General features: G+C 45.9%; 1 protein-coding gene across 2 annotated transcripts; it reads left to right on the top strand.

The window, feature by feature from the left end:
• Positions 1-6,582: 6,582 nt before the first annotated feature.
• TSN (translin) lies at positions 6,583-14,779 on the top strand. Of its 2 annotated transcripts, XM_062179007.1 has the most exons (6): positions 6,585-6,775; positions 8,423-8,516; positions 9,759-9,855; positions 11,243-11,358; positions 12,013-12,092; positions 14,067-14,779. In XM_062179007.1, exons 1-6 carry the CDS (start codon positions 6,710-6,712, stop codon positions 14,298-14,300), a joined length of 687 nt encoding a protein of 228 aa, XP_062034991.1. In that variant the 5' UTR covers positions 6,585-6,709; the 3' UTR covers positions 14,301-14,779. The 2 variants fall into 2 exon arrangements, with proteins under 2 accessions (XP_062035072.1, XP_062034991.1); XM_062179088.1 differs by lacking the exon at positions 12,013-12,092 and having other exon boundaries at positions 6,583-6,775; positions 14,067-14,140.
• Positions 14,780-15,469: the final 690 nt, after the last annotated feature.

Consider the following 15,469-nt stretch of genomic DNA (forward strand, 5'->3'; position numbering starts at 1 on the left):
GTTGCATCCAGCACCTAAAACCCCAAAGATTCCCATTCTGAACACAGTGCCCTAGGTTACACTTGTCAGATCTTCTGGGTGCTACTATGGGGAGGATGAGTGCCAGGGCCTGGCCCAGCCAGCAAGGCTGCCCATTACACAGACAGGGATGCCAGTAGATGACAGATTAACTCCTGGAAAGTCAACAACTCTTCCTAAGTTGCCACCTTGCATGGTCAGCAACTTTCTGTTGTTACTTTCAATTTTGTCATTGTTTCCTTTACATGTTAATGGTGGTCAAGCCTGAAGCAAAACCAGGTTTTCAGAATTCTTGATATTGGGCAATTTCTGTCAAAAACAAGCCTCCTGGCAGAATTCTGCCTCAGGGACGAGGTACTTCTCCCTATTCTTCCCACAAAGTCCAACTAAAAACCCTGGATGTTTGCATAAGACAACTATGAGAAGATTCTGAAAGGTGTTAAGTCAGATCAGTTTTGTTTTTTTACCCCATTTGTCTCAGATGTGCAGCTGAAGAAGCCAGCAACCCTCAAATAGGGAGAGACAAGAAAAGCCCCTAACAAAAGCTAGTTTTTTGTAGCTGAAGGATCAAGATATGGATTTATCCAAATCAAAAGAAAATTTTAATGATGACAATGGCTGTCCTCCAACCAGAAAAAGCTATGTTCCTTTCACAAAAGACAGCAAAGTCTGAGTGGGAGGCCCTGGCTGCCACCCTCATGAGGCTTAGTGAGTAACCCCAACACCCAGTAATGATGGTGTCACGAAGATGAGGACTTTCACTCTTGTTGCTGACAATGTCAGTTACCAGGGATGGTGATGTCAGTGGAGACCATCTGGGGACACAGGACTTCCATTATTTTTTAACAGTACTGAGGAGAGGGGCAGGTGCCATGGCGTAGTAGGTTAATCCTCTGCCTGCTCCTCTGGGTCTCCAATGCAGCTGCAGGGGCGCAAGGACTTGGGCCATCTTCTACTGCTTTCCCAGGCTATAGCAGAGAGCTGGATTGGAAGTGGAGCAGCTGGGACTCAAACTGGTACCTATATAGGATGTCAGCACTGCAGGCAGCAGCCTTATCCCCTATACCACAATGCTGGCCCCCGGCTCCACTTCTGATCCAGCTCCCTGTTAATGTGCTGGGGAAAGCAGTGGAGGATGGCCCAAGTGCTTGGGTCCCTGCACCCACATGGGAGACCCAGAAGAAGCTCCTGGCTCCTGGCTTCATATCAGCTTAGCTCCAGCCATTGTGGCCATTTGGGGAGTGAACCAGCGGATGGAAGACCTCTCTCTTTCTCTGTCTACCTTTATTTGTAACTCAAATAAATAAATAAATCTTTTTTTAAAAAGTGAGTTTTTTTTTTTAAAGATTTATTTATTTTTTACTTGAGAGTCAGAGTTACACAGAAAGAGGAGAGGCAGAGAGAGAGAGAGAGAGAGAGAGAGAGAGAGAGAGAGAGAGGTCCTCCATATGATGGTTTACTCCCCAATTGGCCACAACAGCAGGAACTGCGCCGATCCAAAGCCAGGAGCCAGGAGCTTCTTCCAGGTCTCCCACGTGGATTCAGGGGCCCAAGGACTTGGGCCATCTTCCACTGCTTTCCCAGGCCATAGCAGAGAGCTGGATTGGAAGTGGAGCAGCTGGGACTTGAACTGGTGCCCATATGGGATACTGGCGCTTCAGGCCAGGACGTTAACCCACTGCGCCACAGCGTCGGCCCCGAAAGTGAGCTTTTTAAAAGCCTGTCCCATAGGAGTGTTCTGGAAATAATTCAGACAAGGTAGGGGCTGGCGTTGTGGCGCAGTAGGTTAATCCTCCACCTGTGGCGCTGGAATCCTGTATGGGTGCCGGTTCTAGTCCTGGCTGCTCCTCTTCCAATCCAGCTCTCTGCTGTGGCCTAGGAAAGCAGTGGAGGATGGCCCAAGTGCTTGGGCCCCTGTACCTGCATGGGAGACCAGGAAAGGTACCTGGCTCCTGGCTTCAGATTGGCATAGCTCTGGCACAGCTCCGGCACAAGTGCAACCATCGCGGCCATTTGGGGAGTGAACCAGCGGAAGGAAGACCTTTCTTTCTGTCTCTCCCTCTCACTGTCTGTAACTCTCTCAAATAAATAAATGAAAAAATCTTCAAAAAAATTCAGATAAGGTAGTGAAAGCATCTGCCAACTGTTATCCTTAAAAGGAAGATAGATGGTAACAGCACAGTGGTCAGGAGGGAACATCCAGGTTCCGATGTTGTGGCACCTGGGGCAAGTCCATTACTGTTTTTTGGTTTTTTTTTGACAGGCAGAGTTAGACAGTGAGAAAGAGAGACAGAGAGAAAGGTCTTCCTTTGCCGTTGGTTCACCCTCCATTGGCCGCCACGGCTGGCGCGCTGCGGCCGGCGCACCGTGCTGATCCAAAGGCAGGAGCCAGGTGCTTATCCTGGTCTCCCATGCGGGTGCAGGGCCCAAGGACCTGGACCATCCTCCACTGCACTCCCTGGCCACAGCAGAGAGCTGGCCTGGAAGAGGGGCAACCGGGACAGAATCCGGCGCCCCAACTGGGACTAGAACCCAGTGTGCTGGCACCACAAGGCGGAGGATTAGCCTAGTGAGCTGTGGCGCCGGCCATCAAGTCCATTACTGTTACCACAGTGACCTCACCGTATACCAGAGTCCCACTGCACAGGATACAGTGAGTATGAGACATTTGCCAGAGAGAGCAAGCAGCTGCAGGTAACCACTGTGCTGATGATGAGTGTGCAGGACACACACTGACGTGCACGTGTTGGTGTCTGTGGAGAAGATGCACTGACTTCAAGGGGTTGGTGGGGTGGTATAGCAGGTAGCAGGTTAAGCCACCACTTGGAATGCTGGGATCCCATATGGGCACTTGTTTGAGTCCTGGCTGCTCTACTTCCAATCCATCTCTCTGCTAATGTGCCTGGGAAAAGCAGTGGAGGATGGCTCAGGTCCTTGGGCTCTTGTACCCATGTGGGGGACCCAGATGGAGCTCCTCACTGCACCCATTTGAGGAGTGAATTAGTAGATAGAAAATCTGTCTCTCGTTCCTCTCTCTGTAACTCTGCCTTTCACATAAGCACATAAATCTTAAAAGGAAGGAAGGAAGGAAAAAATAAAGAAAGATCAAGCTGAGAAGCTTCTGCACTGCAAAAGAAATACTCAGCAAAGTGAAGAGCCAATTGACAGAATGGGAGAAATATTTGCAAACTATGTGACTGAAAAAGGATTAACATCCAGAATCTAGGGCTGGCGCTGTGGTGCAGTAGGTTAATCCTCCGCCTGCAGTGCTGGCATCCCATAGGAGCACTGGTTCTAGTCCTGGCTGTTCCTCTTCCAATCCAGCTCTCTGCAATAGCCTGGTAAAGCAGTGGAAGATGGCCTAAGCACAGGGGCCCCTGCACCCACATGTGAGACCAAGAAGAAGAAGCTCCATGGCTCCTGCCTTTGGATCGGCTGAGCTCCAGCCATTGTGGCCATTTGGGGAGTGAACCAGCAGATGGAAGACCTTTTTCTCTGTCTTTTCCCTTTCACTGTCTGTAACTCTACCTCTCAAATAAATAAATATAATCTTAAAATAAATACAGAATCTATAAAGAGCTCACGAAACTCAACAACAAAACAAACAATCCAGTTAAGAAATGGGCAAAGGACTTGAACAGGCATTTCTCAAGAGAGGAAATTTAAATTGCCAACAGATATGAAAAAAATGCTCAGGATCACCAGCCATCAGGGAAATGCAAATCAAAACCACAACAAGGTTTCACCTCACCCCAGTTGGAATGGTTCTCATATAGAAATCAACAACAGGGGCCGGCGCTCTGACGGAGTGGGTAAAGCCACCACCTGTAGTGCTGGTATCCATATGGGAGCCAGTTCCAGTCCCAGCTGCTCCACTTTCCAATCCAGCTCTCTGCTATGGCCTGGGAAAGAAGTACAAGAGGGTCCAAGCCCTTGGGTCTCTGCACCTGTGTGGGAGACCTGTAGAAGAAGCTCCTGGCTCCTGGCTTCAGATTGGTGCAGCTCCGGCCATTGCAGTCAGTTGAGGAGGTTACCAGTGGATGAAAGCTTTCTCTCTCTCTGCCTCTCCTTCTCTGTGTAACTCTTTCAAATAAATAAATAAATAAATAAATAAATAAAACTTAAAAAAAGAAATCAACAACAAATGCTGGCAAGGATGTGGTGAGAATGTAAACTGGTCCAAGCTGGTCCTGCCACTGTGGAAGACATTATGGAGATACCTCAGAAATCTGACTATAGATCTACCATATGATCCAGCCATCCCACTCCTGGGAATTTACCGAAACCAAAATAAATCAGGATATGAAGGGGTTATCTGTACCCCCATGTTCATTGCAGCTCAATTCACAATAGCTAAGATATGGAATCAACCCAGATGTCCATCAACTGAAGATTGAATAAAGAAATTATGGCATACATACATAATAGAATACTACTCAGCTGTGAAAAAAATGAAATCCTATCTTTGCAACAAAATGGAAACCATTATACTTAGTGAAATAAGCCAGTCCCACAAAGACAGATATCATATATTTTCCCTGATCAGAGGTAACTAAAAGAATACCTAAAATATAATGTATTGGAGTGAAATGGACATTTTGAGATTTAGTGATTGTTTACAGCCCTTGTCCCTTCTGTTGAGGAAAGTTTTTTTTCTTTGTACTATTTGTTGAACTTAGTGTAGGGTTAATGATCATTAAGTAAACTGAAAGTAGATCTTTGTAAAAATTAAGAGAATGGGAGAGGGAGGAAGATAAAGGGTTGGAGTGTGGGCAGGAGAGAGGGTAGGATGTAGGAAGTATCACTATGTTCCTAATTCTGTGTATATGAAATATATACTAAAATAAAATTGAAAAAATAAATCAAGAAACAACAAATGCTGGTAAGGCTGTAGGAATAAGGTACCCTAATCCTCTACTGGTGGGAATGTAAATTAGTTCAGCCACTGTGGAAGACAGTATGAAGATACCTCGGAAATCTGAATATAGCCCTACCATATGACCAGGCATCTAAACAAAATGAAATCAGAAGATGGAAGATTAATCTGTATCCCATGTTCACTACAGCTCAAATCACAATAGCTAAGATATAGAATCAATCCAGATGTCCATCAACAGAAGACTTAGTAAAAAAATTATTGTGTATATATATACATATATATATATACACACACATATACTATGGATTACTACTCACCTGTGAAAACAAAGATATCTTGTCATTTACAACAAAATGAATGCAACTGGAAACCATTACACTTAGTGCAATAAGCCAGTCTCAAAAAGACAGCATATATTTTCCCTAATCTGTGGTTAATACCTAAAAGGTAATCAATAGGAGTGAAATTGGCACTTTGAGAGGCCATGACATTGAACAGCCATTGTCTTAACTGTTGAGGAACAGTTATTTTTTCTTCTTCATACTATTTGTTGAACTCTCTTAGTGTAGGGTAATCTTATGAGTATAAAGTTAACTGAAAATAGATCTTTGTAAATAACAAGAATGGGCATAGCCGGCGCCGCGGCTCACTAGGCTAATCCTCCGCCTTGCGGCGCCGGCACACCGGGTTCTAGTCCCGGTCAGGGCACTGATCCTGTCCCGGTTGCCCCTCTTCCAGGCCAGCTCTCTGCTGTGGCCAGGGAGTGCAGTGGAGGATGGCCCAAGTCCTTGGGCCCTGCACCCCATGGGAGACCAGGATAAGCACCTGGCTCCTGCCATCGGATCAGCGCAGTGCGCCGGCCGCAGCGCGCTACCGCGGCGGCCATTGGAGGGTGAACCAATGGCAAAAGGAAGACCTTTCTCTCTGTCTCTCTCTCACTATCCACTCTGCCTGTCAAAAAAAAAAAAAAAAAAAAAAAAAAAAAAAAAAGAATGGGCATAGGAGGGGGGGAGGAAGGGTGGTGGGGTGGGTGGGAGGTATCACTATATTCCTAAATTTGTATAAATGAAATACATGAAACTTAATAAAGTAAAATAAAGCAGCCCAGCAAAAAAAAAAAAAAAAAAAAAAGACACCCTACAAGCGCTAGCCCAGGAGAGAGGAAGGCCTCAGATGAGGGGACGGGAAACTTGCCTCCATACAAGCTTAAAAATCTGACTAAAAAATGGGTGACAGAATTACATCAAGACGTCACTATTAATGGAAGGTTCAGAGGGCATATTTTCGTTCCCAGTCCAGCTCCTACTCACACAGCTCTAGAATTGAAGTTGTATTTTCCCGCTGATTATTTTCACAAGATGAATACGCTGTCCCCCTACTTTTACACGAAGTGTGGACTCTGCGCTGGCATTTCCCCCACCTGCTGTCGAAGAGCAATACCTGAGCCGACGCTAACCTCGCCCCGCCCCGCCGGCCGCCAGTCCCGCCCCGCCGGCGCCAGGCCCACGTGTTCCCAGAAACCCCTTCGCGGCTGTTTCCGGCAGTGCCTGTCTGCTGGCTCCTTAAGAGGCCCCGCCCACTCCCCCTCGCCCGCGTTTTCTGCGTGCGCGTTTTGGCGCCGCTCTTGGGCTCAGCGCTTCAGGCATCGCGGCGGGCAACCTCGATTCTGGCGCGCCGCGGGCCTCAGAGGACCCCAGCGCCGGCCGTGGCGTAGGGCCGGTGGACGCGGTGGTAGCGGCGGCGGCGGTCGTTGCGGATCACGCTTTCCTGACTGCTCTCGCAGCTCTGGCTGATTGTTTTGCAGCCGGCGCCATGTCTGTGAGCGAGATCTTCGTGGAGCTGCAGGGCTTTTTGGCTGCGGAGCAGGACATCCGAGAGGCGAGCCCCGTCCCTCCCTGTCCCTTTTCCCTTTGCTTCCCTGGGTGGGTGGCTCCTTCTTGGGCGGTGGGGATGCCCTCGAGGGTGGGTTGTTTGCCTCGCGGTTTCATGTTCGTGTACCTTACCGCCCCCGAATCTGCCGCTCTGTGCTGATTGCCTGTGTTCGGGGCTGGGCTTCGCCAGCATCACCTGCCTCACCTGAGCGTCCCATTTCCTGCTTTTTGGCACCTGTTTCGGGGGCTCCGTCAGCGCCTGGGACTCAGCCCCCGCGCGCGGTTCGTGTGTATGTGTTGTCGATGCGCCTCAGGACTTCTCAGCCCGTGTAGAACGAGTCAGTGCTCTGCTGTGATCCATGAGGTGTCTCCAGCCCCACTAAACTTTATTTCCCTTTGTATATCAGGTTCAACTTACACTTTTCATTCCTCTGGTGCCCCGGATAGCTTCTTGCCTCAGTGCTCATGCGTGTGCTGCTTGTTTTTTTCTGGAATTTACTCCCCCCCCCCCCAAGGCAAAATTAGGGAGGAGAGACAGAGCTAGATCTTTAACCCGCTAGTTCGCTCCTCAGATGGCCGCAATGGTCAGGGCTCTGCCAGGCCAAAGCCAGGAGCCAGGAGCTTCTTCCTGACCTCCCTCGTGGGTGCAGGGGCCCAAGCACTTGGGTCATCCTGGGCTGTCTTCCCAGGTGCATTAGCAGGGAGCTGGGTCGGAAGTGGAGCAGCCGGGACTTCAACTGGCATGCGTGTGGGATGCTGGCATCTCAGTGGCAGCTTTACCTGCTGGGCCACAGCACCCGTCCCTGGAATTTACCTCTTTGCTTGGTTATCTTATATTCCCCTGCTGATCTCACAGTCTAAACCCATCTCTTTCTTGTTAGGTTTGGAGTAGCAAGTCAACATTTCAAAATTTGTTGTTATTGTTTTTAAAACTCCTCCACTGTGATCCAAACTCCAGTGTTTACATGGTACCTAGCACACAAATGTGCTCAGCATTTAGGGGCCGGCGCTGTGGCATAGAGGGTAAAGCCCCGGCCTGCAGTGCCAGCATCCCATGTGGGCGCTGGTTTGAGACCTGGCTGCTCCACTTCTGACCCAGCTCTCTGCAGTGGCTTGGGAAAGCGGTAGAGGTTGGCCCAAGTCCTTGGGCCTCTGCGCCCACATGGGAGACCTGGAGGAAGCCCCTGGCTCCTGGCTTCAGATCGGCGCAGCTCCAGCTCTACCTCTCTCTGTAACTCTTGTCTTTCAAATAAATAAAAATAAAAATCTTTAAAAACAAAAAGTGCTCAATATATATTTGGTAAACTAGCGAAGGTAACTGCCTGACCCTTGTTGTGACTGAGTCTTCATTTTATAGTTTACGTTAACATACATTACCTATTTAAATTTCTATAGTGTTCCAGTTGATACTGAAGTTGGCTGCCTGGGGAACCTTGTGCTTTCTAGTGACTTCCTGAAGGTCTCACAGAGGACATCAGCTGAAAAGTTAGAATTCAAACCTGGTCATTTTTTTGTAAAGGCTCAATCCTTGTGAAGATCATTACTGTTGTATATGAAGGAGTGACAGATAAAGGATGCTATCTAATGTGTTTGTACGAGTCCATGATGATAATTATGTCGACTCTGTCTGATTTTTGTGTTTAATTCTCTCTAGGAAATCCGAAAAGTTGTACAGAGTTTAGAACAAACAGCCCGAGAGATTTTAACTCTACTGCAAGGGGTCCATCAGGGTGCTGGGTTTCAGGACAGTAAGTTCTTGGTTTTGATTTTGAAGGTTTTTACTCTGATTTATCGATCACTTACTTAGAAAGTTAAACTATTAAGAAGACATTTCACGTCTATCATTTTATTATGAAACGTGGCTATCAGGGTTTATGGAGAGTAAAAATAGGAAAAGAAGGTGATTTGATCATATTTCAAGTTCAGAATATTTGTTTCAGTTGATTTTCTACTTTTACAATGTGTGGTTTAAATAGGGATGTTCTTTATCATGATGAAATTCTACTGACAACAATTAGAATTGTTTAATGACCCTTGGGTATTTAAACAGCTTTTCTTTGGCCCTTTGTGTGTGCACATGTGTGTGCAAGCATGCACAAGTGTGAGTTCAATCTTTCAGTTTTTAAAAAAAATTTTTAGTTTATTTGAGAGAGTATACCAGAGAATTCTCACATGCTGGTTACTCACTAGTTGCCCACAGTGGCCATGGCTGGCCTGGCCTGGGCTGGGACTGGGGTCAGGAGCCAGGAATGCAATCCAGGTCTCCCAGATGGGTGACAAGCCATCACTGCTGCCTCTCAGGGTGTGCATTAGCAGGAAGCTGGAGTTAGGAGTTAGAGTTTGGAATTAAACCCAAGCAATACAGTGTGGGATATGGGCATCTTAACCATGAACTTAAATGCCTGCTCCTGAATATCTTTAATATGCATCTGTAAATATAAGGTGGCTAGCATGTTCTGAAATTATCATGTTTCCAGGTAACCCCTTGAGTGAAAATCAGGTTTGTCAAGTATAGACATGAGACCTTCATCGTAAGAAGCAGCCAGCATAGCTGAAAGAGCTGGAATACATTTTCAAAGAGAGGGTGATGTAATAAGGTAGCGTATCACTGGCGGAGCTAGGCCATTTTCTGAGATATGCAGAGTGGGTCAGCCTGGCACAGAATAATTAGTGAAGGCTCTTATTGACCAGCAGTGCAAGATGCGAGCTGGACGTCCAGTTTTAGCCATCATCTGGGTCTGATTAGCTAGCGCTGGCTCACAGTTCCTTAAGGATGAGGTTGTTGGCAGCAGCTTAGTTGTGTTTGTTTACTGTTCAGTGTCAGTCAGTAGGGAATCTGGAGATTTTTGAGTGCCAATTTGAAGAGCAAGAGATTCATACAGTTGGTTGTGAAATTAAAAAGTTATTTCCAAATGGACTGTGTAGATTATTAAGCAAGAACTGTATTGAAGTTGCTGAGATTTTCATTATGTTATTATCTTTTTGATCAGTTCCAAAGAGGTGTTTGAAAGCTCGAGAACACTTTGGCACAGTAAAAACACATCTCACATCTCTGAAGACAAAGTTCCCTGCTGAACAGTATTACAGGTTTGTAAGAAAGCAGTATTATTTTATAACTGTAAATAAAAAAGGGCAGGAGAAAAGTTGTGTGTGCTGAGTGATTGCTTCTGTATGTCTGAATCCCTCTATGTAGAAGAAACCACAAAAGGAAAAAGAATCAAACTCATAATGGTGACAAAATGGGTGATTTTATTTTTTCTGCTTTTTACTTGCAGAATTGTAAGGAACATGCATCTTTTGCAACAGAAAAAAAAATTCTGTTGTGAAGCTACATTGAGTTTTCTTGTGAAGCTCCATTAAAGGTAGAGGATCAGGTGGTAGTGTACTTACATGGTAGTAGAGTTCACCTTAAAACTTGACTTTCACTGCCAGGTGACATATTTAGCTAATGTTTATGCCATATCCTTCAGCTTACAGTGTAGTTAGTTTAAAGATATAACATTGTTTTCCGTGCCAGAAGAAAAAATGTTGATTGCTAATGAAAGGAAAGCCCAGGCTGGTGCCACGGCTCACTAGGCTAATTTTCCGCCTGCAGCGCCAGCACACCAGGTTCTAGTCCCGGTTGGGGCACTGGATTCTGTCCCAGTTGCTCCTCTTCCAGTCCAGCTCTCTGCTGTGGCCCGGGAGGGCAGTGGAGGATGGCCCAAGTCCTTGGGCCCTGGGAGACCAGGAGAGGCACCTGGCTCCTAGCTTCAGATCAGTGCAGTGCGCTGGCCGCAGTGGCCATTGGGGGGGTGAACCGACAGAAAAGGAAGACCTTTCTCTCTGTCTCTCTCACTGTCTACTCTGCCTGTCCAAAAAAAAAAAAAAAAAAAAAAAAAAACCAAAAACCTGCATTCTGTTTTTTGTCTTTTTTTTAATTTGTTGCAACATTTGAAAATCAGCATAAATATCCAGGTGTTGTATCATTTCCTATTCTTACTCCAGACTTCTAGCTCCATATCCTCAGGTTTTAAGTCCATCTGCTTAGTAATTGCAAATTTTGTGTAATTTTGTAACTTGGAGTTTTCTTGATACCCTGCACTCATATAAAAAATGTAGGAATCAGTTAGGTGTTGAGGCTGGTCTACGACTAGCATTGTCATTAATCTTCATTTACAAATTGTTTTTTTCTTAGAGCAGTGTGGTTCTTACTGATAAAATGTGTAAGCATGATTGCACTTGTCATCCATAATCTTCAGCTGCAATTTTTGTATTCATCAAAATGAGATTGTGCTTCTCCTTGATTTAGCTTATAGGTAAACATAATAGACTTGCACCTGTAGTGCTCTGTCTAGTATAGTTGAGTGTGTATATAATGGGGTCTCACAGGGGATTTTATTTGACAGAGAGTTCCCTTTCTAACTGTTGGAAGCATGGCTGTGGTTCTGAAGGCCCCTGACCTCGCGCCCTCTCCCGGCTGCCTTTCCTGCAGGTTTCACGAGCACTGGAGGTTTGTGCTGCAGCGCCTGGTCTTCCTGGCGGCGTTTGTCGTGTATTTGGAAACAGAAACTCTGGTGACCCGAGAAGCAGTGACAGAGATTCTCGGCAGTAAGTGTCTTCCTTGGTGGGACTGCAGAAGCAGGCATGTCAGCTTGTTTTTGGTAGGAGAAGCTGTTGCTTGTACTTCTGTGAAAACTACATAGAAAGCCAGTTACTTGGAAACAAAACATCAGAAACAGGCAGTGGCTCATTTTTACTTGGATGGTTCTCTTAGTTTTTAATATGTAATTTAAAAAATAAGTTCAAGCCTATAGAAAAACTGAAAGAATAGTACAGTGAACATCTGTGTACGCCTCACACATTTCTACTAATAACATTTGCCACCTCTCCTCAGTCAGTCCTGTGTGAGAGAGAGAGAGAGAGAGAGAGAGAGATCCATTTCAAAGTCAGCTATAGATGTCTGACTTCACCCTTAAATACTTTAGCATGCATCTTCTAACAAAAAGGATATTCTCTGGCATAACTGGATACTGTTCTTGGTAGTAGCTTTTAAGAGAAGACTAGAAGGAAAAAATGCAAATTTGCTTAAGAGTTCAGAAAAATCCACAGTGAAGTCCAGTTGCCAAGTGTGTGACAACATTGGAAAGGCAGAAGAGTCATCCCTTCTTCGCTTCACTTTGAGAGAAATCACGTGTTCCTGTTTTTATATCCTTAGGCTTAAGTTGCATTCCCATGGTGACTTTATTTTGCTATGTTTTCTAGTTGAGCCAGATCGGGAGAAAGGATTTCATCTGGATGTAGAAGATTATCTCTCAGGAGTTCTAATTCTTGCTAGTGAACTGGTAAGAAGCTCAGTAATTTGGAAGTTGCTTTCTTGATGATCTTGCTTCACTGTCAGTTTCTACAGGAGTGCCCGAATTCAGGAAGTCCTGGTTCTTTTCTAAGAAATCTGGTGGTTTCCAAGTAGTCACTGATTGTGAACAGGATGTGCTTCAGTTGGCTAGGTATGACAGAAATGCCAGCTCGGAACTAGGAGGTAGCTGTGTATACATACTAACATACATTTTTACAAGGTGATCCTTTTCTTTTTAGAGTACCGACAACATAATGTTCCTGGTAACTGTTAATTCATGCATTTGTTTTGGACACCAATTTACCTATATAACCGCATTAGTTATCTTTTGTTCTCTTAGTCTTTCTTGGGATTATTTTTTTAGATTTATTTATTTATTTTGAAAGAGTTACATGGAGAGAGGGAGATAGAGATCTTTCATCCAGGGTTTCACTCCCCAGATGGCTATAATGGCTGGGGCTGGGCCAGGCTAAAACCAGGAACTTCTTTCGGGTCTCCCATGTGGGTGGCAGGGGTCCAAACACTTTTTTTTAAAATTAATTAATTTATTTGAAAGAGTTACACAGTGAGAAGGAGAGGCAGAGAGAGAGGGAGGGAGGGAGGGAGGGAGAGGTCTTCTATCTACTGGTTCACTCCCCAGTTGGTCACAATGGCTGGAGCTGTGCTGATCTGAAGCCGGGAGCCAGGAGCTTCTTCGGGGTCTCCCACGTGGATTCAGGGGCCCAAGGAGTTGGGCCATCTTCTACTGCTTTCTCAGGCCATAGCAGAGAGCTGGATTGGAAGTGGAGCAGCCGGGACTTGAACCTGTGCCCATATTGGATGCTGGCACTGTAGGCGGTGGCTTTACCTGCTACAGCACCAGAGGGGCCCAAACACTTGCACCATCTTCTACTGCTTTCCTTGGCCTGCTGATAGCAAGAAGCTGGATTGGAAGTGGAGTAGCTGGGACAATAACTGGCACCCATGTGGGATGCTGGTGTCACAGGTGGTGGCTTTACCCGTTACACCGCAGCATTGGCCCTGGGGAAATTGTCTTATAAAAATTTTTTTTTGAAAAGCCGCCAGTAGGAGAGTTGAATGTGCCAGGGGCTGTGTAGCTTGCAGAGGTGAACATGTTTACTATTTGGCTTTGTTAGCCACCATGTGCCTGTCCTTGCTCTAGAAGGCAGGATGATATCTTTGGTCTGTGACCCTTGTGTTCCACAGCTGTTGCTCTAGTTCTGGTCATTTACACCTTCCTTGGAGCCAGCAGAAGGAAATAAAGGAAAGGGCATGCCCCTCACTTGACCTTGCTTTGAGGTCGTTCCAGCCACTTGTATTTAACATTCCAGTGCCTTTTCTGTTGGAGAGGCAGAGATGGAGTCCATCCAGGAGGGCACATGTGCAGTGAGAATGTGAGGAATCCTTACCGTGGAAGATGGGAGACACCTAGAGTGCCCCGTCAGTGGTAGTGGTTAAGACCACGTGTTGTGAATGCACTAAGCCAATAGTGAGGGAGGTCTGGAAAAGCAGCGGGGTTTTGTGGAGAAGGGGACTCTGGGGTCACTTGTGCTGACTTAACTTTTAGATGCTTGTTCCTTCTTGTCTGACTGATTTTAGACAGCTGGAGGCATAGCTCACTTGGTGGGCTCAAGAAATCTGACAGTTTGGCTTAGCTTCAAAGAAATAGTGCTGCTGGGATGGCTCTGTCCTTTTTCCCGTACCTTGCAGCTCATCTTCCAGGTTGACGTGTGCAGGGTTTACACACTTGATTGCACAATGGCCAGTTTAAGAAATTAGAGAGGTTTTGGAAGATACTAATTATATTGAACCTCTGTGTGGCAGACACTGTCTTTGTTTCCAGGAGATCCTGTTGGTGCTCGCACATTCCCTGGGGTAGAACCACAGTGGCGCAGCGTGAGTCAGAGATGTGCTGAGGAGGAGCTGCACAGTAACGCCCCCTTGTTTCTCTCTCTGTGTGTAGTCGAGGCTCTCCGTCAACAGCGTGACTGCTGGAGACTATTCCCGGCCCCTGCACATCTCCACCTTTATCAATGAGCTGGATTCCGGATTCCGCCTTCTCAACTTGAAGAACGACTCCCTGAGAAAGCGCTACGACGGCTTGAAGTATGACGTGAAGAAAGTAGAGGAGGTGGTCTACGATCTCTCCATCCGGGGCTTTAATAAGGAGACAGCTGCAGCTTCTGTTGAGAAATAGGAGGCTCCCCCTGCTCCTGGCCTGGCTGACCTCACGGTGGCCCGGGGAGGGTGAGCAGAGAGTGCCTCTTATGGTAGTTAGGACTCCCAGTTGCTAAACACTGCGCTTTATTTTCTTAACCAGTTGTGTGGTGTGCGCATCAGAATTGAAACATTTTTTGGGGTTAAAAAAATAGCCTTTACATGGACAGAATTTTCTTTGTTATTTCAGTGGATTTGCTCAGTTATTCAGTGTATTTCAGTTCTGTCAACAAGTATAAATGTCAGTCTCGTGGTGAAGTTGCTTTCTGGCATACCTGACTGTACTGATGGAAAAGCCCGTTATTTCTGTGTGATTCTCCCGGATTCGATGCTTGATGTTTTCTCTATCCAAGTTAGCCATCCACCCCAGGATGCAAACAATTAAAGAGGATGATTGCCAAGCAAGGAAAACTCCCTCTCTTCTTTTAAGCCTTGTGAATAAATGAGATACTGACTTTTTTTTTTTGGTCAAGGGAGTTATATCCTTGAATTCCTTTTCACTGCCATCAAAATCCAAAACTGAAAAATCAGGCTAAACAGATTATTTTGGAAAGTTCTTGCATTAGAGGGATTTAGTAAATGTCTTACCATTTGGTTCTGCCAGGTGGGGAGCAGGACTTAGCATTTTAAAACACCTCTGCTTTCTGATTCTGCCTTAACATTCTGCTATTGCAGCAATTAAAATCGTCTTCACACGTGGCTTGAACTAACACTTCATGTGATATATTCCTAAGCTGGGAAATTTTTTTCCTAGCAGCCAGCTAGACTGTTGGGTCTGGGAGTATAAAGCCTCCCACGTGAATTTAAAAGTTAGCAGTACCCCAGCCAGTGTGTTCTTAAAGAAAAATGCTATGCTTTGGCAGAAAGGTAAAATCCCTGGATTAAAAAAACAAAGCTTGATTTGGTAACATTTTTAACAGTAGGAAGTTTTAAGCTGTTGAAGGCCATCTCTACAGTCAGGTTTTGCATCCACAGTTTGGGGCCAGTCATGTATATTTTATTGGTCCCTCCTCCACCTCCTCCTTCTCCTCACTTTCAGCTAGCACTAAGAATCCTTGCCAGGTAACTCTTGCTGCTGAATTGAATTGATGAAAGTGGTGACTTAATCCACAGTTATTTGGCACTGAAGGGAAGGTGCTAGTGCTTCCT

The sequence above is a fragment of the Lepus europaeus genome, chromosome 1, assembly GCF_033115175.1.
Source record: "Lepus europaeus isolate LE1 chromosome 1, mLepTim1.pri, whole genome shotgun sequence".
Taxonomy (NCBI): Eukaryota; Metazoa; Chordata; class Mammalia; order Lagomorpha; family Leporidae; genus Lepus; species Lepus europaeus.